This window comes from Camelina sativa, chromosome 6, assembly GCF_000633955.1.
Source record: "Camelina sativa cultivar DH55 chromosome 6, Cs, whole genome shotgun sequence".
In the NCBI taxonomy this organism is placed as follows: Eukaryota; Viridiplantae; Streptophyta; class Magnoliopsida; order Brassicales; family Brassicaceae; genus Camelina; species Camelina sativa.
This window is the reverse complement of record NC_025690.1, coordinates 967,991-995,436: the sequence shown is the minus strand read 5'-3', so window position 1 is coordinate 995,436 and position 27,446 is coordinate 967,991. Positions and strand designations below refer to the sequence as shown.

General features: G+C 38.5%; 2 protein-coding genes, 1 long non-coding RNA gene and 2 pseudogenes across 8 annotated transcripts; 2 read left to right on the top strand and 3 right to left on the bottom strand.

Annotated features, from left to right (window-relative positions):
• LOC104789994 lies at positions 8,275–10,391 on the bottom strand. The gene is made up of 7 exons (XM_019246241.1): positions 10,113–10,391; positions 9,649–10,028; positions 9,264–9,564; positions 8,947–9,177; positions 8,703–8,857; positions 8,554–8,619; positions 8,275–8,391 (listed from the first exon to the last, which is right to left on the bottom strand). The coding sequence occupies exons 1-7, from the start codon at positions 10,360–10,362 to the stop codon at positions 8,275–8,277; spliced, it is 1,500 nt and encodes a 499-aa protein (XP_019101786.1). The 5' UTR covers positions 10,363–10,391.
• LOC104789993 lies at positions 17,020–20,828 on the top strand (annotated as a pseudogene).
• LOC104789992 lies at positions 20,980–21,581 on the bottom strand. The gene is given in 2 exon segments (XM_010515675.2): positions 20,980–21,254; positions 21,257–21,581. Coding segments are annotated over 2 exon segments (576 nt in total). The 5' UTR covers positions 21,569–21,581; the 3' UTR covers positions 20,980–20,990.
• LOC104793832 lies at positions 21,850–22,925 on the top strand (annotated as a pseudogene).
• LOC104789990 lies at positions 23,194–26,717 on the bottom strand. 6 transcript variants are annotated; one of them, XR_768587.2, is made up of 5 exons: positions 26,147–26,717; positions 25,806–26,038; positions 25,108–25,165; positions 24,852–24,974; positions 23,194–23,327 (listed from the first exon to the last, which is right to left on the bottom strand). It is a non-coding gene; the product is annotated as an uncharacterized LOC104789990 (long non-coding RNA). The 6 variants fall into 6 exon arrangements; XR_768590.2 differs by having other exon boundaries at positions 24,884–24,974; XR_002038503.1 differs by lacking the exon at positions 23,194–23,327 and having other exon boundaries at positions 24,634–24,974; positions 25,806–25,901; positions 26,024–26,052.

Below are 27,446 nucleotides of genomic sequence, written 5' to 3'. Positions count from 1 at the left end.
ATTTGTTTGATGAAATTCACGAAGTCTTAGACCGACTTTTACTTTTTTAAACCGACCTCATAAATATCCCTTAACTCTGAGTTACCCCTATTTTAATTACATAATTACAAAATATTTCTCCTCAATTCTAATATTCTCAATTTTTCACCCATCAATCCGTAAAATTATGTTTTCTCGTAAAAATCACAAAATTATATTTTCCCGCCAAAAATGCAAAAACCAAAAAATTTGTTTTTCCGTCAAAAAATATAATTTCATTTTTAAAATATTTGTTAGATTTTTTATATAACTTAAATATGAAAATAAGCTAAAAATATAACTAAAAGTAACCACTAAAACATCTTCAACACATAATAAATGGATTTTTGGTCTTTTTACATATACTGTATCGAGATGCGAATATCAATTTACAAAACGAACATAATTAAATTCATATATAATTTTTGGACGAATGAACCAAAGACACAAACAAATATTATTTAGATGATATGAATTTTGTTTACAGCGAGATGATTGATGCCTGTTGTCCTTGACCAACTGTTGCGAATCGTTGAGGTCTTTGACATATAACATTTTTTGCAGTTAAAGCCATTTGGTGTTTCTTTATTTATAAAATAGTTGTTATTTCTGTATCTTATGAAAATATTCTTTTCAAATGTAATTATATTGAAAAAATTTAAAACCCACACATTAGGAAATACTATATATATATATATATAATATGATCAAGTAATCTAAAAAATAGATAAATAACCATTGTTTTAACAAACAAAACGAAAAATAAAAAGTCCATCTTGAAAAAAACGAAAAATAAAAGCTTCGAGGACAAAGAAAAAACAACCGATTTTATTATCTCCCTCTCGATGTTGCCGGCTGATCATGTTGCCGTTGGGAAGACAACACTCGTTTCAGCTAGATGCGGGTATATGAAACAACCAATTTATTGAGATTTTTTAGCTCCACAATCAGTAAGACGTCGAGTTCCACGATTAGTAAAATGTAAATGATGATTATGGAAAGGACGAAAACCCGTCCGGAATGCTTTCCTCAAACGTTTGCTCTTTGGAATATCTTCTTCTAGCTACAAGATGTATATACGAAACAAGAGTATTTGGAAACGTGAAAACAGAAAACTGTGGAAACAAGGAACTGAAAGGACTATAGAAAGTGAAACCATTTAGAACGCATAAAAAAAGGAAAAAGAAAATGTATAAATTATTATTAAGAAAAACTTGCCTCCTTTAGGAGGGGCATCGTAACGCCTCCAAACTGTTCTATGACCACGAAGGCCATCGGACAGCCACGGGACGCCACTTGCAGATTTGTACCGAGGTGATCTGGTCGAGGGATNCCAAAGACACAAACAAATATTATTTAGATGATATGAATTTTGTTTACAGCGAGATGATTGATGCCTGTTGTCCTTGACCAACTGTTGCGAATCGTTGAGGTCTTTGACATATAACATTTTTTGCAGTTAAAGCCATTTGGTGTTTCTTTATTTATAAAATAGTTGTTATTTCTGTATCTTATGAAAATATTCTTTTCAAATGTAATTATATTGAAAAAATTTAAAACCCACACATTAGGAAATACTATATATATATATATATAATATGATCAAGTAATCTAAAAAATAGATAAATAACCATTGTTTTAACAAACAAAACGAAAAATAAAAAGTCCATCTTGAAAAAAACGAAAAATAAAAGCTTCGAGGACAAAGAAAAAACAACCGATTTTATTATCTCCCTCTCGATGTTGCCGGCTGATCATGTTGCCGTTGGGAAGACAACACTCGTTTCAGCTAGATGCGGGTATATGAAACAACCAATTTATTGAGATTTTTTAGCTCCACAATCAGTAAGACGTCGAGTTCCACGATTAGTAAAATGTAAATGATGATTATGGAAAGGACGAAAACCCGTCCGGAATGCTTTCCTCAAACGTTTGCTCTTTGGAATATCTTCTTCTAGCTACAAGATGTATATACGAAACAAGAGTATTTGGAAACGTGAAAACAGAAAACTGTGGAAACAAGGAACTGAAAGGACTATAGAAAGTGAAACCATTTAGAACGCATAAAAAAAGGAAAAAGAAAATGTATAAATTATTATTAAGAAAAACTTGCCTCCTTTAGGAGGGGCATCGTAACGCCTCCAAACTGTTCTATGACCACGAAGGCCATCGGACAGCCACGGGACGCCACTTGCAGATTTGTACCGAGGTGATCCGGTCGAGGGACGGAAGCTGCAGACTTCCCGACCGGTCCTCCCTGGCACAACTCCACCCGCAACCGAGGTTACTTAGGCTTTGCAACCCTTGCGGCCTGGTGCGTTGTGTCAGCCCGGACAAGGCCGAGTATCATTTGCAACTTGCCATGTTTTCCCGAAAACCGAATATATTACTTTAACAAAATATTACATTGTAAATAAATCATCAAAGTAATATATAAAGATAGTCGGAAAGTATTATAGTGATTGTTTGAGAAAATACATAGGCTTTTACAAAGAACACAAGGAAAACCCTATCCGGTACCCTAATGTTTGCTCCAGCTCTAGACTCACTTAGGCTTCCCTGCAAGACAAATTAATATCATGAGTAATCTAAGATTACTCAGTGAGCCTGGATACCCCTTTCTCCTAAACAGGATTCTACTTTCCCCAACCCGACTACCCCGGTAAGCAACGAAAAACAAGCAAGTAAAACAAACTTAGCAAGTTATCAAAGCTACGCAACAAAATAATAGCGGAAGCAAATTAAACCACAAACAAGCGAGAGAGATTAGATCAATACGACTCGACTCGACGATCTAGACTCGCTATACTCATCACAAGACGACTAAAGAACACTTTAGACTCATACCTCATACATGACTCGCAAGGACAATCTAGAATAAAACAAGGGACACTTGATATACCCTAGACTCCTTCGCCTATCAACCGAACAAAGACATCTAGAATACTACAAGGATTGCTTGGAATACCCTAGACTCTTTTCACCTAAGGGCCCTCGATAATCTGTTCCGTTCCATACCGTCCTCCATGCCGAGACCACAAAGGTCACCAGCAATGAGCCCGCAATTAAGCTACATCGTCATGTAGCGGTCACGCTAGTAGCTAGTTAGCCGTGACAGTGTCCCGCGTGAGTGGTCGTCGGGAACTCATGCGTGACAACCGCTTTTGGAACAGAGATCGACTCTACTATTCTAGCTAAGACTCGAGAAACAGATTCAAGAGACTAAGCTAAAATAAAACACACAATAATTCAAGCAATGATAGATCAAGCAAACAAGCATGAAATCAAGCAAGAATACAACATGCAATAATCAACAAGGAGCAAGAAACACAAATCATGCAACTTAAGATTATCCTACACGCATACAACCAAATTAAGCAACTTAAGCAAAATTAATGCAACAAGTCCTAGTATGCATGCAAGCGTTTGATTTAACCGTTTAAATCCTTAAATCCAAATTACGCATGCAAGGCCATTTCATTTAAACTTCTTAAATCATCTTAGTCCAATTAAGCATGCAAGTCCATTTGAGTTAACCATTTAAATCCTTTAAAATTCGTTTAAGCATTTAAGGTAACCTCACACGAATTTATGCAATAATATTCCAAATGAACTTTACTAAGTTAAACATGCATGCAATCCTCTTAACCAAATTTTAAGTGTTCCATCTTACTTAAAATGCATCAAAATTCATTCGCATGGTGATTCATGTTAGATGTGCATTTAAACATTTCACTAGTATGAATCCTACCATATTACGCATGCATCCAATTTAAACTAATTTTTACATGCATCTATCCTACATGCATTACCGCAGAACTCACCTTTTCACGCGTCGATGTTTACCGGACTTCACCGCACCACTTGATCAGAAAATCTTCGCGTCAACAGCTTTCCGCTTCTTCGTCTGCTTCGTTCCGCAACTAACTTCGTTTCTCGGCTTCACTTTACCGCAAACCATGTTTCGCTCTCGACCTTCTTCGATCGCAAAATACGTCTTGCTCTCGGTCTTTCTTTCTCGACACTATCTCCGGTTCTTTTCGACGATCTCTTCGACAAAACTCCGTCCTTTTTCGATGGGTTCCTCGACAGGATCTCCTTCTTCTTCTCAATAAATCCTTCGACAAGACTCCTTTTCTTTGACGTCTCGTTCTCGACACAAACTCCTTCTCTCCTCGGTCTTCTCTCGACGTAAACGTTTATGATCTCTTTCTCGATCTCTCCCTCGGTCTCCTTCGACAATTTCTCTCGGTAAACTCTCTTGGTCTCTCTCGACTTTGAGAGAGAAACAAGACTTTGTGTTTTAGCAAAATGAGAGAAATGAGCAAAGTGAGCAAATGAAGTCTCACACTCTCTATTTATAAGCTCGAACTTTTCCTCTTCTCCCTTAGTGCATTTTGACAAGTGGCTAGCTCATGACTTGCATGTTGAGCGTGATTAACACCCCCCCAATCGTTAATCGCCATTAAGCCCACTAACTCCACTCTATTAGTGCATGTAAATCATTTTATTAGTGCATGAGCATGCATGAAATCTGATTGGTCAGATTTTGAGAAAATAAAAATTTTATTTTTCTCGGCCAAACTCGTCTCTCGGTCGACGTTCCTCGGCATTCCTCGTCTCTCGTCCGACGTTTCTCGGTACAACCCGTCTCTCGGTCGACGTTTCTCGACAACACCCGTCTCTCGGTATTTCTTCGACAACTATTCTCGACTCCTCGGACAATTTTTCTCGACCATCCCCAGGCTTCTCGATTTTCTTCGGTCATCTTGATCTCTTCCCGGACATTACCCGAACATCTCTTGGACGTCTCGGTATTCTTCCTTGGTATTTACCCGACTCTTCCGCGGATGCCGTTTCCGCATAAACCGATAATTTTGATCGATTTTAAGGCCTCGATCTCACCTCCGGTCACTCCAGTCTTGGCTTGGCCATTACTCGACTCACGAATATTTTCTCGGACTTCTTCTGGTCGTTCTTCTTTGTTTTATATCTTCTTTCTTTTTGAGTCTTTCCCGGGTCATTTCCTTGAATTTTTATTTTAGGATTTTTACCCTTGGTGAGGGTCATTACACGCATGCTTCGCTCTAGCTCCAATGATCGAAGATTCTCATGAATACAAGACTCCTGCTTGACAAGGAGTGGAAAAAGCTTTAAACATATTATTTGCTCAAATGGTTAGAAAAAATGAAACAATGTATTGAGAGAGAATGCTTACTTCCCATGCATGTTCAATAGTTGAGAGATGCTTCATGAAATCATCAAGGCTCTTGGAATCAAAAAGGCACGTTTCGCAATCAAACATTCCAGTAGATTCACGTTCACCCCTTTGACTAGTGCACCTCTGAAGAACGTGTCTTCTTGTCTCTGAAACTATGGAACAAACTATATATATATAGCTCAGAAACAACGTAATGAGATTTCAACAGTACGTAGTAGATGACGAGAGGAGGACAAATAAACACCTGCCAGTAAGCTTTCCCAGAGCCACTCTGCAGAGGTGACCAAGGCTAACATTTTGTCAGGCCTAAATGAATAAGCCAGGAACATGTTGTATTTACTCATTTGTTGAAGCTGGGCAACAAAAGTTGAGAAGTAATCCTCTATATGATCGGATATGAGCATCATTGTAGCTGGAGGAGGATTAAGGTATCGCCATTCAACCAAATCGGGAAACATTCTTCTGTATCTGACTTCTGTTTCAATAAAAAGGAAAGCATTTCACTATATACATGCATTTCGTAATGGCATGTGCAACAGCGACTCCAGTGGAAGAGAGCCCTCGCAGGAGATGATCAGGGGTTTGTGTTTGGTCGCCATAGGCAGTGATGGAGACAGGACCATAGTAGCCTAGTTTCTTGAACGCCCCTTCTATACTCGGACGCACCCGATGAGCTTCGTAATCGGACAGTCCACCATGTCCCACCACACCGCTATTTCAGCTGTCGCGTATTTAGACTTCGCCGCATAGTTCCACATCCTCTCAAGTCTAAAACCTAAGCAAATCACAAACGCCTTCCCTCGCGATCCGTTTTTGATTTGATGTATATTTATATATATAAATATATAAAAGATTGATAACAATAAAAATCTAAAATCCAACGGAGAAGGCTTAACTTAAACCCTTTTTGAGAGGGTCTCTAAAATTGATTTTAATTTTGGTCTCTATAATTGATTAAAATTGTTAGGCTCTCTCTCTTATCTCTCTAAAAATCTTTTTGAGAGAGAGACCACTTCCCATCCGACATCCTCTGGCTAAGATAGCGGTGGTTGGTCGGCTTGCTTCTGGCGACGTATGGTTCCTTATCAACATCGGCTAGCTTTGATTCTAACATAGATGGCCACCGTGGCATCTGTGATCGGCTTTGTATCCGGCATAGGTGGCTTCCATACCATCTGTGGTCGGCTTTGTCTCCGGCATAGGTGGCTTCCATAGCACATATGGTTGGCTTTGTCTCCGGCGATATCGGCTTTAATAGCGAGATCGGTCGGCTTTTCTTCTGATAAAGACTGGCTTATAAAGCAGTGTTTGGTTGGTTGGCTTGTATAGCAGCAAACTGGCTAGATTTTGGTTTCTCCGGTGCCGTCCGGCTTTACTTGTTTCCTTCACGTCTAATTTCATGTTTCATTTTTTCTAATTCAATAATCTCATATGATCTGAGTCGTTGATAGGTTATAGGCGATTATCACTTCTCTTCTCCGGCTCGTTTCTTTGAGCAACCGGTTTTATGAAAACTATTTAGTGATTTGCGTTTAGGTTTGAAGAAAAAAGCAATTTTCGTAGCTTATTTGGATTGCTTTTAGCTGTTACTTCTTGATTTTTGTGCTTCGATTCGTTTGGTTAAAGTCAACATATATGGATTAATCGGATTTTCAAATATGGTAACAAGTACGGATTTGCAACCAAATATGGTAACTAAATTATACGATTTTGTAACTAAACTTATGTCACTTTTAGTTACAAATTTTTTGTAACGATTTAGTTTACAATTTATCACCTTTTTTAGTTATTTTTGCGTTTAGTCGTAGATTGTGACATAATTATTACCACTTTCGTGACTATAATACAAACATGTGATTTTCTAATTAAATAAGAAAATAGATTGTGATTTTGGTCTACTTTTGCATATGTCGTTAGTCTTTTGGTTTTTATTAATAACATGGGACGACCAGAAAAAAGAAAAGGACCAAAAAATCTTCTTTCTTTGTAATATTAGTCTTAAATAGACTAATGAACCGAATGCAATCAAACCGGTTTGTTAAGGATAACCAGAATCGTTCGTTTAGGTTAACCTAAAAAGCTCTGTCTGAAACACGAGAATTGCTTTTTTTTTAATTCCTTTCTGTTATTGGTTTTAGTTACACTTTGAAAAAAAATGAATTTTGTAATCCCACTTTAGCATTATTGTTTTTTGCACTTTGCAAAGCATGAGTAAAATTATGTGTATTCCACCAATCAACTTTACGTATTTACGAATTGATATAAGAAACAAATTTTACACTCGTTTAAGTCCCAAAACTTTTGATTATCTATCTAATAAATCAACCCGAAGTTAAAAACATGTTGAAAACAAAATAAATAAACAGATACTGTACTTTTTGTTTTCTCTCAAAAGTAATTCTAAATGGCATTTTTTGTAAATACAAAAATTAAATCAGGGTCAAAAGTCATTTGCAAACATTATGTGTTGATGGCTAAATCTTTTCTGCAGCTTCTGTCTTGGCTATGTCATGCAGCATGCTAATTCATCCGAAAGATATGTGCTCTCAAAAGTATCTTCTGTGGCTCGAATTTTGTTTACAGCGAGATGATTGACGCCTGTTGTCCTTGACCAACTGTTGACAATCGTTGAGGTCTTCGACATATAACATTTTCTTGTAGTTAAAGCCATTTGGTGTTTCTTTATTTATAAAATAGTTGTTATTTCTGTATCTTCTGAAAATATTCTTTTCAAATGTAATTATATTGAAAAACTTTAAAACGCACACATCATAAGGTTCTTTAATCTAGTAAAGATATAAAGATAACATTAGGAAAATAGATAAATAACCATTGTTTTAACAAACAAAACGAAAAATAAAAAGTCCAAACAAGTATCTTGAAACAAAGGCAGAAACGAAAAATAAATTAAAAGCTTCGAGGACAAGGAAAACACAACCGATTTTATTATCTCCCTCTCGATGCTGCCGGCTGATCATTTTGCCGTTGGGAAGAAGACACTCGTTCCAGCCAGATGCGGGTATGAAACAACCAATTTATTGAGATTTTTTAGCTCCACGATTAGTAAGATGTAAATGATGATTATGGAAAGGACGAAAACCCGTCCGGAATGCTTTCCGGAAACGTTTGCTCTTTGGAAAATATTCTTCTACCTACAAGATGTATATAAGAAACAAGAGTATTTGGAAACGCGAAAACATAAAACTGTGGAAACAAGGACTGAAAGGACTATAGAAAGTGAAACCATTTAGAAAGGATTCTAAGCATAAAAAAGAAAAAAGAAAATGTATAAATTATTATTAAGAAAAACTTGCCTCCCGTAGGCCGCGCATGATTCGCTCGTCCTCCAGTGATCGAAGATTCTCATGAATACAAGACTCCTGCTTGACAAAGGAGTAGAAAAAGTTTTAACATATTATTTGCTCAAAAAAAATGAAACAATGTATTGAGAGAGAATGCTTACTTCCCATGCATGTTCATTAGTTGAGAGATGCTTCGTGAAATCATCAAGGCTCTTGAAATCACACTCGCACGTTTCGCAATCAAACATTCCGGTAGATTCACGTTCACCCCTTTGACTACTGCACCTCTGAAGAACGTGTCTTCTTGTCTCTGAAACTGTGGAACAAACTATACAGCTCAGAAACAGCGTAATTAGATTTCAACAGTACTACGTAGTTGATGATGAGAGGAGGACAAATAAACACCTCCCAGTAAGCTTTCCCAGAGCCACTCTGCAGAGGTGACCACGGCTAACATTTTGTCAGGCCTAAATGAATAAGCCAGGAACATGTTGTATTTACTCTCTTGTTGATGCTGGGCAACAAAAGTTGAGAAGAAATTCTCCATCTGATCGGATATGAGCATCATTGTAGCTGGAGGAGGATTAAGCTCTTGCCATTCACTGAAATCGGACATCATTCTTCTGTATCTGACTTCTGTTTCAATAAAAAGGAAAGCATTTCACTATATATATATTTACATGCAGTTGAAATTCCAGAGATCAATAACAAATTGGACTAACCGGTAATGGCATGTGCAACAGCGACTCCAGTGGAAGAGAGCCCTCGCAGGAGATGATCAGGGGTTTGTGATTGGTCGCCATAGGCGGTGATGGAGACAGGACCAGAGTAGCCTAGTTCCTTGAACGCCCCTTCTATACTAGGACGGACCCGATGAGCTTCATAACCCTCGAAAATCGGACAGTCCACCATGTCCCACAACACCAGTATTTTAGCTGTCGCGTATTCAGGCTTGGCTGGGTAGTTCCTTCCCCACTTAGTCGTTACAGGGGAAATTTCTCGAGGAGTAGGGCATATAACTGCCTGCGATAAAACAAAACAAAGGTTAGTTGCTCAAATTTAAACAAATGAAACAATTAATCAACGTAGAGACAGGATTAGGCTTACTTCTATTGCATGATATCTACTCGAGAGATGCTTCCTGAGTTTCCTCAGGCTTTGGAAATCGATATCGCACGATTTACAATAAAACATGGCAGGGTCAATATCTTCTTCTTCTTCATATTTTTTAACCACTCTGGTCTTCTTCGTCTTCGACTCTAGTAACTTGTTCCAGCGCCACTCTGCAGAAGTTTCAAGGGCTGGTATGGCTTTAGAACTAACCGAGTAAGCCAGAAAGAGGTTGTATAGCGTCTCTTGTTGTAGCCGGACCAGATCCAATGAGAAGACATGGTCCACCTGATTGGATATGAACATCATTGTCGCCGGAGGAGGATTATAACCTCGCCATTCCACCATATCCGAATACATGAGAGCGCACGTGCTTTCTGTTTCAGTCAAATTTTTAAAAAGGAAACCATTTCACTTTTTTGAAATTTAAACCCACAGAATCGATAAGAAATTGGACTTACCGGTACTGGCATGTGCAACAGAGACTCCAGTGGAAGAGAGCCCTCGCAGGAGATAATCAGGGGTTTGTGTTTGGTCGCCATAGGCAGTGATGGAGACAGGACCATAGTAGCCTAGTTTCTTGAACGCCCCTTCTATACTCGGACGCACCCGATGAGCTTCATAACCCTCGGGAATCGGACAGTCCACCATGTCCCACCACACCGCTATTTTAGCTGTCGCGTATTCAGGCTTGGCTGGGTAGTTCCACATCCTCTCAAGTCTAAAACCTTAAGCAAATCACAAACGCCTTTCCTCGTGATCCGTTTTTAGGTTTGATGTATATTTATATATACACCAAACTAATGGGCCTAAATGAAAGCCTCTATAGGTGTGGGCTAACGAAATCGGATTTTTTTTTTTTTTTTTAACACCTCATTCATTGATTGATTTAGAGATACATCAACACTCAATAAATCAAAATACACATCCACAAATACATAACCAATAAATATAAAGAAGAACGATAGAGAAGTGAATTTTTACGATGCTTTGGAAACCGAATCAATCCAAAGTTATGAGATCGTCGTTCTTGACTATCAGAAGAAACTTCACAGTCGTCTAATATTAATGATGATTGTAGAAACTGAGTTTCACATAATAAATTTGTTTAAAGGGGGAAACAAATTCAATAACACTTTCTCTCTAAGAAATCGGATCAAAACTAATAAGCGAAAGGGGATTGAAATCTCTTAGAAAACAAGTTAGAGTTTTGCTCAAAAACAATGGAGAATTAGGTTTTTTGTATTAATTGTTGGATGCTTTACAAGGAGGGGATGCCCTTCTATTTATGCTTGATCTTAGATTACAAAATATATCTACTTTCCTAATCAGATCGACCGTGATTAGGAAAGTTTCTTGTTTCTTGCTAGGTCGGTCGCCGGGCGAAATGGGAGGTCGGCTTTCTGTTTCTGACATGGGCTTCCTAACGCTTATTGGCCCTTAATTTGAAGACAAAATCCACCTTAAGGCCAAACTCCGGTTTAGATAACCAGTTTTCTTAATCGGGTTTAGATCGGTATGTTGGGGGTGCCAATTCCCGCACCAACAATTAGTCCCCCCCTCAGTTCGGTTCATTCAGAAGTTAATTCGAATGTTCGAACTATAGGAATAGAATATTCGATCTAATCCGTTAGGAAAACAGAATCTAATAACCCGGATCGTCGCGCCGCTTTGTCATCCATCAATAAGGTGACATGTGTTGGACGCGTCGCTTCTGTCATCTCGGAAGCTGAAACGTCGCGTAGGTTAGTAGGTCATTATGACTCCGCGTAGGGTTGCCGCCCACTCGCTTCTATAAATACCCAACTCCATTCTTCATTTTCACTTTTCGCCAAACCATCGAAGGTATTTGCTCTGTTCTCTCTCCTCTTTCTTTATTTTATTATTATTTTTTGTGAATTCCCTTCCGCACTCTTAGGCGATCTACAATGACCAACACCTCGGCCATGGCCTCCTCGTCCAGTACGAAAAGCGATCCATTAATCCGCAAAAATTCCAAACAAAACCTCCCTGAGTCCACAAGATCGGCCCAAGGCGAGTTGCTCAGCAGGTCAGAAGAAAATGCTGAATATTCATCAGGGCTCAGATTGGACGAAGCCCCTATTTTAAGGATTCCAACCTTGATTGACGAAGAGAACAGTAGGAATCATGGTAACACTGCGTCAGTTTCCGATATACCCTCGGACGATCTGAGCGAAGAGGAATCGCAACTCGTGCTAGGCAGGGTCATGATTGAAGACATCCTTCCTCGTCTCGATCATCGAGGTTGGATTGGGGGCGAGAAGACGCAAAGCAGTGTTGATACCGTTCGTACAATGCTGAATTCATGCGGTCTAAAAGATTACGGCGTCTACATCATCATCCCCGGAGAACATCAGCGTCCATGGAGCCCGCCCAAAGGGTTCATTTGTTTATATGAAGGTTTCTTCTCTAAATGCCGGTTATGGTTTCCTCTTCCGAGCTTGCTTACTCGGTATACTCACCGGCGTCAAATCCCAGTATGCCAACTTTCTCCCGACAGTATCTACAACTTCGTCGCCGCTCTCACTTTCGCAGCCGATGCCGGAATATATCTCGGAGTTGAATGTTTTGAACAGTTGACGAATTTCAAGAATTCTCAAGGGAACCCTTCGTGGATGGTTAACACAAAGCCAGCTCATAACTTTCTTCCTGGGGAAAAAGTTAGTAATTTCAAGAAATCGGCAACTCGCTACTTCTTCGTCCGAGTTGATGATCGTTCTTTCGAGAATCTGAGATGCGGTCGTCGAAGAGTGTGGAACAATTTGTCCGGTACCGTCTAGTTCTTAGTTTTATCAGACCGGACACTCATTTTCTGACCTGATTTTAATTTTTCTTGTTTTTGCAGCTCGTCCCACTTCTTCTCAGAAATTAGCTCCTGAGTTCTAACTAGTGAGGGACGCACTTTTCGCAGGAGTTGATCGTAGGTGGGAACGCATTTCCCGACGCCGCGTCAAAGAAGCTATGGGCAAGACCAAAACCAAGTTTTCTAGTTTTGCGAAGGAGCTGGGTCAATCGTCCAAGGCTCCGGCGACCACAATTGTTAAGGCTGATATGCTTCAATCCATAAATCCGTCCAGCGAGCCTGTCATTGATATCGAGCTCGAGCAAACAGGAACTGAGTTTGCCGATATTGAAAACTTCGACGATAGTCAGCTTGCCCATGACCCAGGACATGAGAATCCAGCTCTCAATGACTCACTACAGCCCCTACAAGATGAATCTGTTATTCCCGAGGAACCTGCTCTTGAACTAAGCAGTGGTGCAAAGAAAAAGAAATCCAAGAAGGATAACAAGGACAAAGGCAAAGGCAAAGACTCCGACCAGGAAGAAAACCGTAAATGCTCCACATTTGATGCCATATTCGAATCCTATGACCGCTTTCGAGTCAGACGAGCGAACAATCGATCCGAGCAATTCATCTTTGACTATTTCGGGGAAGGTCCCCTTGTCTGCAACCAGGCAGCTGCCAGAGAACTCTGCAGGAACCTGAAAATATCTTCAGTTATCCTGCCACCTGCTGAAGAATTGGAATATCCGGAGCAATTCCTCAAGGTCGCCCAATCCACCCTTCATTTTTGCCTGCTTCCCTCCAGCTTACTTTGTCAAACATGCAGATCGCTGCTTATGCCAGTTCGCTCGCCCATGTTACGATAGGCGAGTTAAATCAATGGTATCCTCGGAGTCCGATTTTGACAATATGAAGGAATTCCTAGGAAAACTCCGAGAGGCGTACAAATCGAAGGAAGACAGGATCAGGGAACTGGAGAGGTCCGAGCTGAATAGAGAGTTGAGGAATTGAAAATGAAGTTCGAATCGGAGACTACTCGACTTCGCCAAGATCGACTAGCAAAGGTCGAAGGAACCGCGAAGAAGGCTCAACGTCGTCTAGACAAGGTAAAAGCTTATCTAGTCGAATAAGAGAAAGTAGCTCGTCCAAAAGAAGACATCCTCAATCAGGCACACAAGGTCGAAGAGACTGTGGGATACCTCTTAGAGAATGGTGCGTCTATTCCTGACAACTTGATTGCTGAGATCAAGGAGAGACGAGAGAAAGCATTTGGCGAGGTCGAAACGCTAGACATCATAGAGCTGGAAGAGGGCGATCTCACCATGTTTCCAGATCAACTTGGCTTCAGACTTCTTCATCCCGGGACCATAGCTCCGGACTCTGTTCGACACCAGCACGGCTCTAATGTCGAGATCTTCTAAGCCGATCTGTCCGACCCCTCAGGAATTTAATCGCTGTTTCCTCTTTGCGATTTTAATGAACTTTTTGAATTCGCCTCCTTTGTTTAAAACCTTGTGATGATATTGCCCGTTTTGTGGCCGGTTTCTCAGTACTTTTATCTTTTTGGAAAATGCTTGCGTAGAATATTTCCCTTATGCCCCAAGGTGAAAATGGTAGTTTTCCAATTTCAGAATTGGAAAGTATTCCTCTAGGATCAGTATAAATATATTAGCCTTGTTCCTTGGTTAATCATAATTTCCATCGGACAAAGCATCTCCAAAATGACAAGCTCTGTAGGCAGTGTTGATCCCGAGGTTGAAGTTGGAAACGACGTGCCGACGTTCTCGAAATCAGAAGCCATTGAAAGAGGGATGACTTTCTATCCGAATATCTGAGTTCCGTGGATGCTGATGTTTTGTGTTAAGCCAGAAGCGGGTCGGACCTAGAAACTTTCTTCTCCCGCATTGAAGAACGCCACACCGAATATCGCAATTGGCTCGCCGTGGCAGAACAGTCACAGAACGAATTGTTATTTAAACTTAAGTTGCTTGAATCCCATCCAAGATTTTGGATTGATAATGGATTAGGCAGGGTGGCAGATATTGTAACAAGTGCTACTGCTTGGCGAACTCCACGCCGAGTGAGCCGAGTTTCTCCCTGAGTGGTGAATTCGTTCCTTCCAAAGTGAAACCGTTCTACATGAACAAACATGCCAACAATGTAGAGGCTGCTGTAGCTAACGCCTTTATTTGCCAGGTAAAACTTTAGAACTTTACTTTCACAATTTCGATTAAATGCTAACAGAAGGTTCTGATGTTTAGATGGAATCCGTGCACCGAGAGCAATGCCACAAACTTTACTACCATCGTATGAAGAAGAATGAGATTGACGATTGTTTAGTTGTATTAGAAGTCAAGGTCGCCACTCTGAAGATGAAGAGAAAAAGAACTATAAGCCGTCTTGATGAGGCCGAATAGAAGATCAGGGCTCTAGAATCCCGTCCTGTTGAGTGGGAGAAGAGAGTACTTCAGCTATTATGGCCTAGGCTCGCCCTGAGCTCCGGATAACTGATGTATTTCTAACTGGCGATTTGCCCCTGTTTTTTTTTACATTATTTTTAATAAAGTTGTCGCGTTTGGACAAATTGCGTTTATAATAGATAAAGTTTTCAATCTATTCGGAATTTTACAGGAGGCGGAACGTCTCCCGGCTTACGCCGAGTAATCCTTATTAGGGTAATTTAACCTGAGCGTCCATGCGCTTTGGCTGAGGGCGAAGTACAGGACTTTAGCTTACCTACTTTGCTCCAGTTCGGAAGTCGGACGGCAAAATTTAAAACTCTGGGTTTGGCTTACATATCCATCTGAACTGGAACTTGCGAAACAATTCAAAAAGTATTCTCTGGGTTTGGCTTATCTCTCGTCGAAGAGTTATCGAAACAATTCAAAAAAAAATTCTCTGGGTTCGGCTTATCTCACATTGGAGAGTTATTGTGAGTCGATCATCTGGCCAGGAGCATTAAATGCATACGCGGTTTCACAATGCAATCTGATTGGTGGGGAAATCTCGAGACGTAGCGCGTATCCCCCTTACGATCTGATTGGTGCAAGATTTGGGGGACGCAACATTTATCTCCCCCCTTCTCACTATGAATAGTGAATCGGAGCATCTGCACATTACGGAGATCCCCATCTATAGGAGTCGCATAGAAAGGCTGAGACGGTACATCCTCCATCTGGAATGTACGGACCACCACTTCGGGGAAAGCAACACCGTAGAAGGTCCATGCGCGTTCCTCGAAGAGATGGCAGCCAGAGGTGCAGAAGTGCCGACAGTCCGGCTAGAGGAACTAAGGCGGGAACGTCAAAGCTGGTGATCCTACCTCGAAGGTCTGACCGTCGATGAGCCACTGGAGTTTGACCTCTCGAGCTCTGCGCATGTGACCCGCCAAGGAGGTTGTGATCACAAGAGGGAGATCCCACTTCGGATAAGCTCCCTGAGATTAGAAGGCTAGTGATTTCGTCTTGTCGAGACCGATCTGTCCTCAAGTCACCAAAACCGAGCTTTTAAAAATTTTCAGCATTGTTGTACTTTTATTTGGCGAGATGCCGAACTGACTTTGTACTCAATTTCTGACGGCGCCAATTGTAGAAACTGAGTTTCACACAATGAATTTGTTTAAAGGGGGAAACAAATTCAATAACACTTTCTCTCTAAGAAATCGGATCAAAACTAATAAGCGAAAGGGGATTGAAATCTTTTAGAAAACAAGTTAGGGTTTTGCTCAAGAACAATGGAGAATTAGGATTTTTTGTATTAATTGCTGGATGCTTTACAAGGAGGGGATGCCCCTCTATTTATACTTGATCTTAGATTACAATATATATCCACTTTCCTAATCAGATCGACCGTGATTAGGAAAGTTTCTTGTTTTTTGTTAGGTCGGTCGCCGGGCGAACTGGGAAGTCGGCTTCCTGTTTCTGAGCTGGGCTTCCTAACGCTTATTGGGCCTTAATTCGAAGACAAAATCCACTTTAAGGCTAAATTCTCGGTTTAGATAATCGGTTTACTTAATCGGGTTTAGATCGGTATGTTGGGGGTGCCAATTCCCGCACCAAGAATGATACTTAATATCTTCTCATAGATATTGGGCATCATGAAAAATGGGGAAATCTTTCACGGAGATAACATGGTTGTCGTATGTTGAATCAAGTAACCAAAGCTCCTAATCTTTAATCTTTATTGGTAACAGAATTTTTGGTTACTCCAAGTGCCAGGAACTAAACTGACCAACTAACTTTAGGGCCAATTTCTGGATAACACCTGTAACGTCAAACAATTTACTGTAATGAATTATCTCTCTCTTTCTCTCTCTCTTCGCTGGCCGTGACTTCATTACATATAGCGCGTTTTTGTTCCTACATTTTGCTTTTCGATTTAAGAATGTGCTGATTTAGGTATGTGCGTTTCATTTTGTGTTTGTGTTGTTGTTTGACATCTCTGGTGGATTTTGGGACTCATTAGTTGTGTAGAGTTGGTTTACAGATCGGGATTAAAAAAAAAAAGGGAGGAAGGTGGATATGCGGCGTTTGAGGTTAACAATGGACGACCAACGGCGACTGAGTTTGGTCAATGAAGCCGAGTTTTGACGCGGATAATGAGTTCATTACTTTACTCCATGGCTCAGATCCGGTTAAAATTGAGCTTAATAGGCTTGAGAACGATGTCAGAGGTACTCTATCACACTCGATCTGTGCTTTTTTTTTCCTCCTTCAATTGGTTGGTTTCAAGTTTCCGTTGACATGTCTTGATTTTTGTAATTTGATAAAATTTGGGGTTTTTAAAACTGGTCATTACGTGCATGAGTGTCACTTGCTGGCTTTGAAACTTTGACTTTTGTGGGGTGCAGATAAAGATCGGGAATTGTCTGAATCCCAAGCTGAGATCAAAGCATTGAGGTTGTCTGAACGGTAGAGAGAGAGAGAGAAGGCTGTTGAAGAGGTTAGTTTACTTCCTTCCTTCTTAAGATTGTCTTAATTAATTTGCAGTGTATTTACTAGTGTTGATAATATATATGGATTGAGAAGATGAAGCAAATCATACAATGTAGCATCGCCATTCATTGAATTGGAGTTCTATTCCCTAAACGACTTTGTTTTCCCACATTTACATGACATTGTGATTATATCTTGACATATTTGGGTTTTTTTTTTTTGTTTGGGTCATAGTAATGATTAGGAATTATTATCTTGACAAATCTGTGGAACACAATTTGAGTTTCTAGATTCCCGTCATTAAATCTGTTACATTCGGCTATTAGTTTCTGCAATTAATTTGTCATTCCCTTATACTTTTCAGTTTTCACCATGTCCTGTGTTAGACTTGATGCAACTGTATCTTTCACAAGAACATGTATTTGAAAATATAGCTTGACTAATGGTTAGGTTCGTGAAACAAAATTCGAATTCCTAGATTCTTTTAAACTGTTATCCTTCGTTTAGTAGTTTCTGCTTAAGTTGCATTGGAGTTCTTTCTTTATTGTGCAGTTCAGGTTGTTGAACTGAAGAAATCTTGGGATGTTTTTTGATAAGTTTTATCTGTGGCCGTAGTACTTTCCGTTATCGTTCAGTTTGCTGTTATCGTTCCTCTCCTTTGTGACCCTGGGTTAACTCTCGTTTGGCCTGTGAGCACTGAGCAGCCGCTCTATGAAGCATATACTTATTCTTGAATCCTTGTCTTTAAAAGATGTGTTATGGTTTTTGGCTCTAGCTAATGTTTTATCTAAATTCTAAAATGTCTTGTGAGAAAAAAGAATTGTGTTTGTGCATTATGTCACAGAAATCATCTTTGTATAAGCTGACACTCTTCTCTTTTAATTTAATTGCTTAAGCTTACCTAAGAGTTGGGAAAGATGTCGGAGAAGCTCAAACTAACTGAAAACCTTCTTGACAGTAAAGTATGTTTGCTATGTTTCCTCAGTTTCTTTTTATTTTTCAATTTCTTGTCTTTTTGGATTCTGTATTTGCTGATATTACATGTTGTCACAGAACCTTGAAATCAAGAAAATTAACGAAGAAAAAGGGGCTTCCATGGCAGCTCAATTTGCTGCAGAAGCCACTCTTTGAAGGGTTCATGCTGCTCAAAAGGATGATGATATTCCCTCCTATTGATGCCATTCTCGCCCCTTTAGAGGCTGAACTCAAGTTGGCGGGACATGAAATATGCTCTTCTATTCAACAAAATATATCGTCTATCTTGGGTTATTGAGTCTTGGAACCGTTTACAAAACTGCGTATCCGGTTTGCATTGTTTTTAACAGTAGATCGTTAAACTTCAAGACGACAACAGAGCATTGGACCGCCTAAGTAAATCGAAGGAAGCAGCTTTGCTTGATGCTGAAAGAACCGTTCAGTCTGCTCTTGCGAAGGCTTCAATGGTTGATGACCTCCAGAATAAAAACCAAGAGTTAATGAAACAGATAGAAATTTGTCAGGTATTACTTTCACCTCCTTTACGCAGCAGTACTCTAAATTCCTGGATCTCTCTCCTTCGTTATCGTGAGCATGCCTTGTTTATCAATTGTTTAAATTAGGAAGAGAACAGAATTTTGGACAGATTGCACAGACAAAAGGTGGCAAAAGTTGAAGAAGCTGTTCTTGCTGGTGGTGCAGCTGCAAATTCTGTGAGGGATTACCAGAGGAAATTCCAAGAAATGAATGTAATAATTAACTTACACGTATAGTTCTATTGCTACCCTTGTACTTAAAAAATTCAATTCATGTGCTAATCATAGCAATGGCCATTAATCCTGTGCTTAGGAAGAGAGGAGAGTCTTTGATCGGGAACTGGCTCGTGCCAAAGTAAGTGCAAGCAGGGGTGCAACTGTAGTGGCAAATGAGTGGAAAGATGGTAGCGACAAAGTGATGCCTGTTAAGCAATGGCTCGAAGAACGAAGATTTTTGCAGGTATTTTTTTATATTTTCTTTTTGGGCTTGTGTTTCTGCTTTGAGTCACCGAACCCCATAACTTGAGTAAGTGCATTCTTTGACCGTTCTCCTGTTTCTTTTTCGACAGGGAGAAATGCAACAACTACGTGACAAACTTGCCATAGCTGATCGAGCTGCAATATATTAAGCTCAGCTAAAGGTAAGAACCTTATATAGGACTTAGGATCCATATCTTTAGTTGTCTTTATGTCCAAGGCGTTAACTAGAATTGCTGCTTTTGTTGTTTTCAGGAGAAATTTCAACTGCGGCTTAGAGTTTAAGAGGGCCTCCAAGCAGTGGAAACACGGTCGACACCTGAGGGAAGAAGTATTAGCAACGGGCCGTCCCGAAGACAATCCATTGGCGGAGCTGATATTATTCCAAAACTGACATCGAATGGATTTTTCTCCAAGAGAACACCGAGTTCTCAGTTTAGATCGTTGGAATGCTAGTACAAGTACAATATTGAAGCATGCTAAAGGAACATCCAGATCATTTGACGGAGGCAGCAGATCTTTAGATGGGAGTAAAACTACTAACAAACGAACCCAGATCGAAGTTTCCAGTGAACCAGTCTTCTGAAGGAAAAAGTGGAGACGAGTCACCTCATTCAGCGAAACAAGGAGAATCGGACAAAGCAGCAGCGACAAATAATGATAGTGTCCCAGGAGTATTACATGATTTGCTTCAAAAGGAGGTGATACCTTTAAGGAAAGCTTCTCACGATAAAGAAATATCAAAGCATTAGAGATAAAGAAGAAGCTGTTGAGGTCAGTCATTAGTTTTACACCTTTCCCGGAAACATTTGGTTCTATTTTTTTAATATTCTCTGATTGAAATACTCGGTCTTGTGTTTGCTTTAGATGTTGGCGAAGAAGGTTGATTCACTAACAAAGGCGATGGAAGTGGAAGCAAAGATGAGGAGAGAAGTAGCTGCAATGGAGAAAGAGGTTTCAGCTATGCGTGTGGATAACAAACGATCAGATAGCCGGATTATCCAGCTATGCATAGCCGGATTATATAGCTCCAATATAATGATTATAAGTTAGTTTCCTCTTTTAACTTTATAGTAAGTTGAATATTTTGTTTGCATAATCCGTGTTTTAGCAGAGGTTCAGGACGAATGGGGATGACGAGGAGCACGCAGTGATCAAAGAAGTCGACTCCACGAGCAAAATATGAATCTCAGTGGTTAATAGATTGAAGGAATGATAAAAGCATACAAATGTAGAAATCCAATATGGGAAGGTTTGGGAAATCCAAAATATGAATCTCAATCAGTGGTTAACATAGTAAGATTTCAAGGTAAAAAAAAAAAAAACAAGGGAGAGAAACACTGATTTCAAATTTATGGCTAATTTTTACGCTGGTGATGTTTATTGGTTTTCTTATATATATAGATAAAGAGTTAGGCTTGTGTTTTAGTTACCCTTTTGAGCCTAGTATGTGTTATTTTTTATATATCTTATTCTGGCTTTTGCTTAGTGTGACTGTTGCAAATCCTGAAATTAGTTCAGAAACAGAGGTGAGGTATTGAAAGTTTCATCAACAACATCCATGGACCATTACAATATAAATTACTGTATGTATATGGATACTGTGATTCATGAGTTGAGTCTGGTCTCCTTGAAGGCTTGAAAAGAGAGTCCCTTTTGAATGTGATGAATCTGTATTGGATCAAAAGGACCTCTCACTCTATCAATCTTTGTAATAACTGCTCTCTCCGGCAATACACTCCTCGCCGGATCCACCGCCGTTTCTCCGCTCAGGCACGACGGCACTCCTTTAAAGATGATGACTTCCACTTCTTCGTCATTAACAATGGCCGTCACAATAAGCGCTTCTTCTCTTCACGACTGGCTATATATACCTCCAGCATCGCCATCTCCTCATTGTTCCCGTACTCTTCATCTTCACCTCCTACGACGTCATCTCTCACCCTTCTCCGAGCACAACACCGGAAGGCCTTCGAAGCTCTTCTCTCTGCCGCCAACGCCACCACCGGAGGCACGGTGAAAAGGGTATTCAAGTTTGTGAACGAGGGTATCTCAGTCAAATGAGCTTTCTGTCCGAAAACGAATAATCCGGCTATGCCACCGCATTGATTCGCCGGCGTGATAAGCATTGTGATATAGTAGTGCATGAGGAGCGTGACCCCAAATTTTTTTTTCAAAGGACTCATGTAGTATTTTACAAATAAGGGTAGTATTGATGAGTTTAATTACGTCAGAGTGCCACTCACTACAGCTATTACCACTTTGCAGTCGCTTTCGGATGCCTCTCTCTTCAAACCAGTGGCTTACTCAACACTGTACCATCTTCAATCATCTCTTCTCCACATTTTTTGTATATTTCTTCTTCACATTTTTTGTATATTTCTTCTTCACATTTTTTGTATATTTCTTCTTCTTACCACAAATCCGTTTCTCAGTTCTCTAGGGTTTTCAATTACTCACACGAAAGCTAGCTAAATCATTGATCTGCAAATGGCGATCAATGATCAGTTTCTTAATGGGTTAAGAATTCTCGTTGTGGATGACGATGCTTCCTGCTTGTTCATTCACGAGAAAATGCTTCTCCGTCTCATGTACCAAGGTCTATTCAAAGTTCCCACCTTTTCTTTGATTTTAAGCTCACATTTTTGTTTATCTAAGTTCTCATTTTTGCTTCTTGTTGCAGTTACCATTTGCTCACAAGCTGATGTTGCGTGAACCATTCTAAGAGAGAGGAAAGACTGTTCGATTTGGTTCTAAGTGATGTTCATATGCCTCGTATGAATGGTTACAAACATCTCCAACAAGTTGGTCTCGAAATGGATCTTCCTGTTATTAGTAAGACTCTGTTCTTCGTTGTCTGTTTCCAAATATTGAATCTTTTTGTGCTTTTGTATCAATTAATGTTTCCTACACTCTGTTTTCTAGTGATGTCTGTTGATGGAAGAACAACTACAGTCATGACTGGAATCAACCATGGAGCTTCTGATTATCTAATCAAACCAATTCGTCCTGAAGAGCTTAAGAACATATGGCAGCATGTTGTTCGAAGGAAATGTACAATGAACAAAAGAGCTTCGATGTTCCCTAGCTTTAGAGGATAACAACACGAACAGTGGCAGCGTCGAGACTTTTTTCTCGGCTAGTGAATGCTCAGAGGGGAGTTTGATGAAAACCTAGGAAGAAGAAGAAGAGAAGTGTTGATAGAGAAGATAACGAAGATGATGATCTTGATCCTGGAAACTCTAAAAAGTCACGCGGTTGTTTGGTCTATTGATTTGCATCAACAATTCGTCAATGCTGTAAACCAACTTGGAATTGACAGTATGATGATCCTCCTAACCACTATTTATATAAACTCCATATTGAGTTGTGCTTATAAGACTTTCTCTTATTGTTTCAGAAGCTGTACCAAAGCGGATTCTAGAGTGGGAGAATGTTCCTGGTTTGAACATTCTAGAGTGGGAGAATGTCCCTAAATATACTCTATGTTACAAATATGTTATTTATCACCACCTAGAAAATGTCTATATGAACATATTAAGCCAACTCTTTTACTTTCACTTCTGCAAAGTTTTTTAATTACTAAAAGTGTTGGCTCAAAAAATATTTTGAACAAAAAATATATTACATAATATTCTAAACAATGATGTATCATCACAATAATGTATGACCACCATGGAGAAAACATCGGCTTCGCCCTCATCTCTTATGGAGAGAACCTTGCATCCAACCTCCTCCACCATGGAGAGAACCTTTGTTCCGCCTTCTTCCCTTGGGGAGATAACCTTGTGTCCAACCTCCTCCACCTTCCTCCTTTGGGGAGATAACCTTGTGTCCAACATTCTCCACCATGGAGAGAACCTTGGCTCCGCCTTCCTCCCTTGGAAAGCTAACCTTATGTCCAACCTTCTTCACCATAGAGAGAACCTCGGCTCTGCCCTCGTCCTGTGTGGAGAGAAAATGTTCACGTCTTTTTGCTTTCTCAAAATGGTTTGCTCCGAGAATCAATGAAAGTAAAAATCTTTTTCTAACGTCACAAAATCTTTTGATAGTAACTAATGTTAAATTTCTCAATATATTCGTGGAATTGCCTTTGACACACCATGATGTAGCGTTTGTCTCTGTAACGCCTCAACCGCCACCTTTCTTAGTGAGCCCATGTTCATTCTCAGTCCATGGACCCACCTTCCTAAGTGGATCCTACATCTATTCTCTGTGGACCTACCTATATTCGATGACCAGTTTGTTACGTATGGGAGGCTTTAAAAACTTGTTTACCGACCCTACAAATCAACAAATGATTTTTTCCTATGTTTTGTCTTCACTCGCAAAGTTCCGACAATCACTTCCAGGAAGGTCAACCATCATGAAGTTTTCTCAGGATCCTTGACCGAAAAAGTAAGTGTATTTTGGTGACATATGTGGTCAAATCAATTCTTTTAAACATTTCCACAAACCAGGGTGTCAGAGTCTTTGAGCTCCTATGAATCTATCAACAACGATTTATGTTTTTCCAACCTATCTATCTATGTTTGTTGTAAGCTTATGTTTGATTAGCCTATTTTATCCATCCATTAGGTTGATGAGCTTCTACTTGTTATCTCCCTTTGGGATTGAATGAACAATGGTAACAATTATGTTTGCAAAAAAAAAAGTTTGAAAATTAGAAGAAAAATAATTTGGCATAATTAAAGAAACAATAGAAAGTTATAAGCATGGTAATATATGAATCCCTAATAATTCAAAGATAAAAATATAAATTAAATAAAATAATCTAAAAATATTACGATAAATTTTAAAATACAGTATTAGGAAAAGAAGACGCATACATTAAATTATTAATCTTTTTTGTAGGTCAACATATTAATCTTACTTATTCCCAACTGAAAAAGGAGAAAGTAGGAGAAAATTTTGGTTTAAGAAAATAAGAAAAATTTACTTTCCCATTAAAAAAAGTTCCCAATTAAACAAAGTTGAAAGCAGTGTTTTTGAATAAATTATTTAAATAGAAGATGATCTATGTTTATATAGAAGTGAGTATTTACAAAATTTAGAATTAATAATTAACTGTATATTTTCCTTAATCCCTTTTTCTATATTTTTTTTTGTAGAATTAATAACTTAAAATTAAAAATAAGTAAATAATATTATAATTTCGAATTTTATGAAATATATATATATATATATATATTTAATCTCCTTATAATTATTTTAAAAAAACTTTGTATTTTTTATAAATTCTGTAGTTTTTGATAATTATCTTTTTACATTATTAATATTTTAAAAAACAAAATATTTTATTTTTGTTGTAATCAAATTCCTCTTATTAAATATCAACTTTTACAGATGTCAAAATCTAAGATTGATAACTTGACACATGTCAAAATCTTGTTAATGGCTAACTTTCAAAACCCAACTTTATATAATAAGATTTGGATAAACGCAATCACAAAACCATCCTTCACTTACCATTTCTCAAATACACGTCGATAAACACTTACATAGCAAAGGCTGCATCCTACGCCTTTTCTCCGAGATGTGAAGCCTTACAAGACTTCATGGAAATAAATTGGAAGTCAAGGTTCTTGATACCTGGAAGACGTATACAACAATGTTTGGTGAGAGACCTTTGACCTTTGACTCGCTGATGTCCAAGTGAGTACTGAATAAAACGCCCTTTTATTATTAAATACATACACATTTATTTTCATAAACCTAACCTAACCTTATTCATGTCTCCGTGAAGAAGGAACTGATGAAGCGGTTCAAAAAGAAGATCACCCCTGCAGAATGGAGAGTGGTCAGTTCAAACCAACACATCATCGATACAAAATGAGTTTCATGACTCAAACCATTGTCAACAGCATGAAACCAAACTACAAAAATGTCTATTGACGAAAAAAGGAAAAATAATCAAGATCCACTTATTCGGGCTTGGTTTGATCTTAATGTTCATTGTAAAGATGCTAGACGTCTAACTTTTGGAAGAGATTCCTCAGTTTTCACTTGGAATTCAACAGCGGAAAACCTTTACAAGGAGGCAAAGAACAATCAGGAATCGAAGGACAACATATCTTTCAAGTAACATTAATGGCGATGTATTTTTGAAACTCCTTTATAGATATCAAGGGACCAACAAGTGATGAAAATTTAAGGACTTAAAACGGTGTCTTCTACGATTCATACAAGGAAACATGTTTGGTTTGGCTAGAGGTTTACATGAAGAATGATACGAGGAAAAATCTTTAAATTGTTTTCACTTTATAATGTTTTTTGTTTAATTATCCGTCTTGATAAAAATCATCAATAATAAAGTTCTTTAAGCTTTAACCTGATTATGAAAGCATTCAATAAAAAGAAACCTATTTTCGAAAGCGATAATCAAATATTAGATCCTATGAGATAGGATTTTAGAAAACAAACCTTATTAGTCTGAGTTTGATATAACTTTCTGAAGAATGAGAAGCGAACGTCGCCAGTATTTGTATTATGTACTTGCGTGATGGTTAATATAGTCACCTACAATAATATAATAGTAGGCTTTTAGCATTTCTATACACATTAGTAATTTCATTCGCTTAATATACTTTTATCAACGTACTAAGTAGTAGTACTTATCTGTTTTTGCTTTATCTATTTACCAGTCATTGATTTTCCTGCATTTGAAACACTATACTAAGTCAGTGCAAACCACAGTAAGTCAGTGCAAACCACAAATTGCTTATTTGATTTCTAAATGGTCATTACAAAATGAAAATATTTACCTTTACTATGATTGTCGTATCCTTCGACTTGAACGACGTTGTTGTGTCCAATACATGAAATGTACAACACAATCAGAAATTAAATCAGTCACAAAATACGATCAAAACCGCGGACCTAATACACAACTCTATGTTTTAAAATCCTACTAATAAACTAACTTCAGCAAATCTATACAACTTTTGATTTTTAAAAGTCGATTGGTAAAAAATGTAAAAACGGTGAACACATGATTCAAAAGGACTTCAAATTAACTTACCCACATGATTGATTGCAAGACGGAAGTAACCAATTTCAAGAACACGTTCCTGAAATTGATTAATTAGAAGTAGATTGCCCCTCATAAAAAGACGAAAGCAGCACTATGAGCGTCAACAACTACTGGACATCTTCAACTTCAATTGTTTGATCTAACATAGCTATATAGAGATTCGGAGGAATTTGAACAAAACAGAGAACTAAATTTGGGAAAACTAGATTAAGTGATTAACAGAGAAGATTTTGGAAGATCCGAAGATGGATTCGACGGTGAGAAAGAAGCTGAAAAGTGTCGTTCGCATTCCTTTTTTTTTTTTTTTTCTTCTTCTTAATCATTTGTATTGTATTTTAACAAATGAATTTCATTTTACAAAAAACAAACGTAACCCATTCCTGTAAAATGCAAATTTATTTTACAAATTAAACATATAAATAAATATTTGGACTATTAAAACGTAAACAAGAAAATAGTAAAACTAAGTTAAAAATAACACACATATATATATATATATATATATATATATAGAACGTTAGTTAATAATATTCTGCTAAAACAATCTTTACTGGGAAATTTGTAAAATATCAAACAATAAAAAAAATATAATATGTAATTGACCATTTCTATTAAAAGATGGTCAATAACAATACTACAACAATATCAATATATGACCCCAAAAAAAAAAAAACCTACTAATTCACTTTGATAAATAGTAAAACACTAAAACTTACACATAAATTCGATGAATAATACAATAACTCTTACTCTAACTAACTAACAATCGAATATACAGCAAACCCACAATATAAGAAAAATAGTCCCGCGATACCGCGGTTCAAACCTAATAGATATTAAATAATTGCAAACTAAAATTTACTTAGGGTATGAATGGTGACTGCGGTCAGGGCGGCTAAATCCGTTAGCGGTTTAGTCCGCCCCAAAAATAGGGCGGACAACAGACCACTGCAGACCAAGTCTATTTGTATGTAAAAGCGGTTCGCAGTTGGTCCGCAACGGTCTTGTTTCTGCTTTATTTAGATCGCACC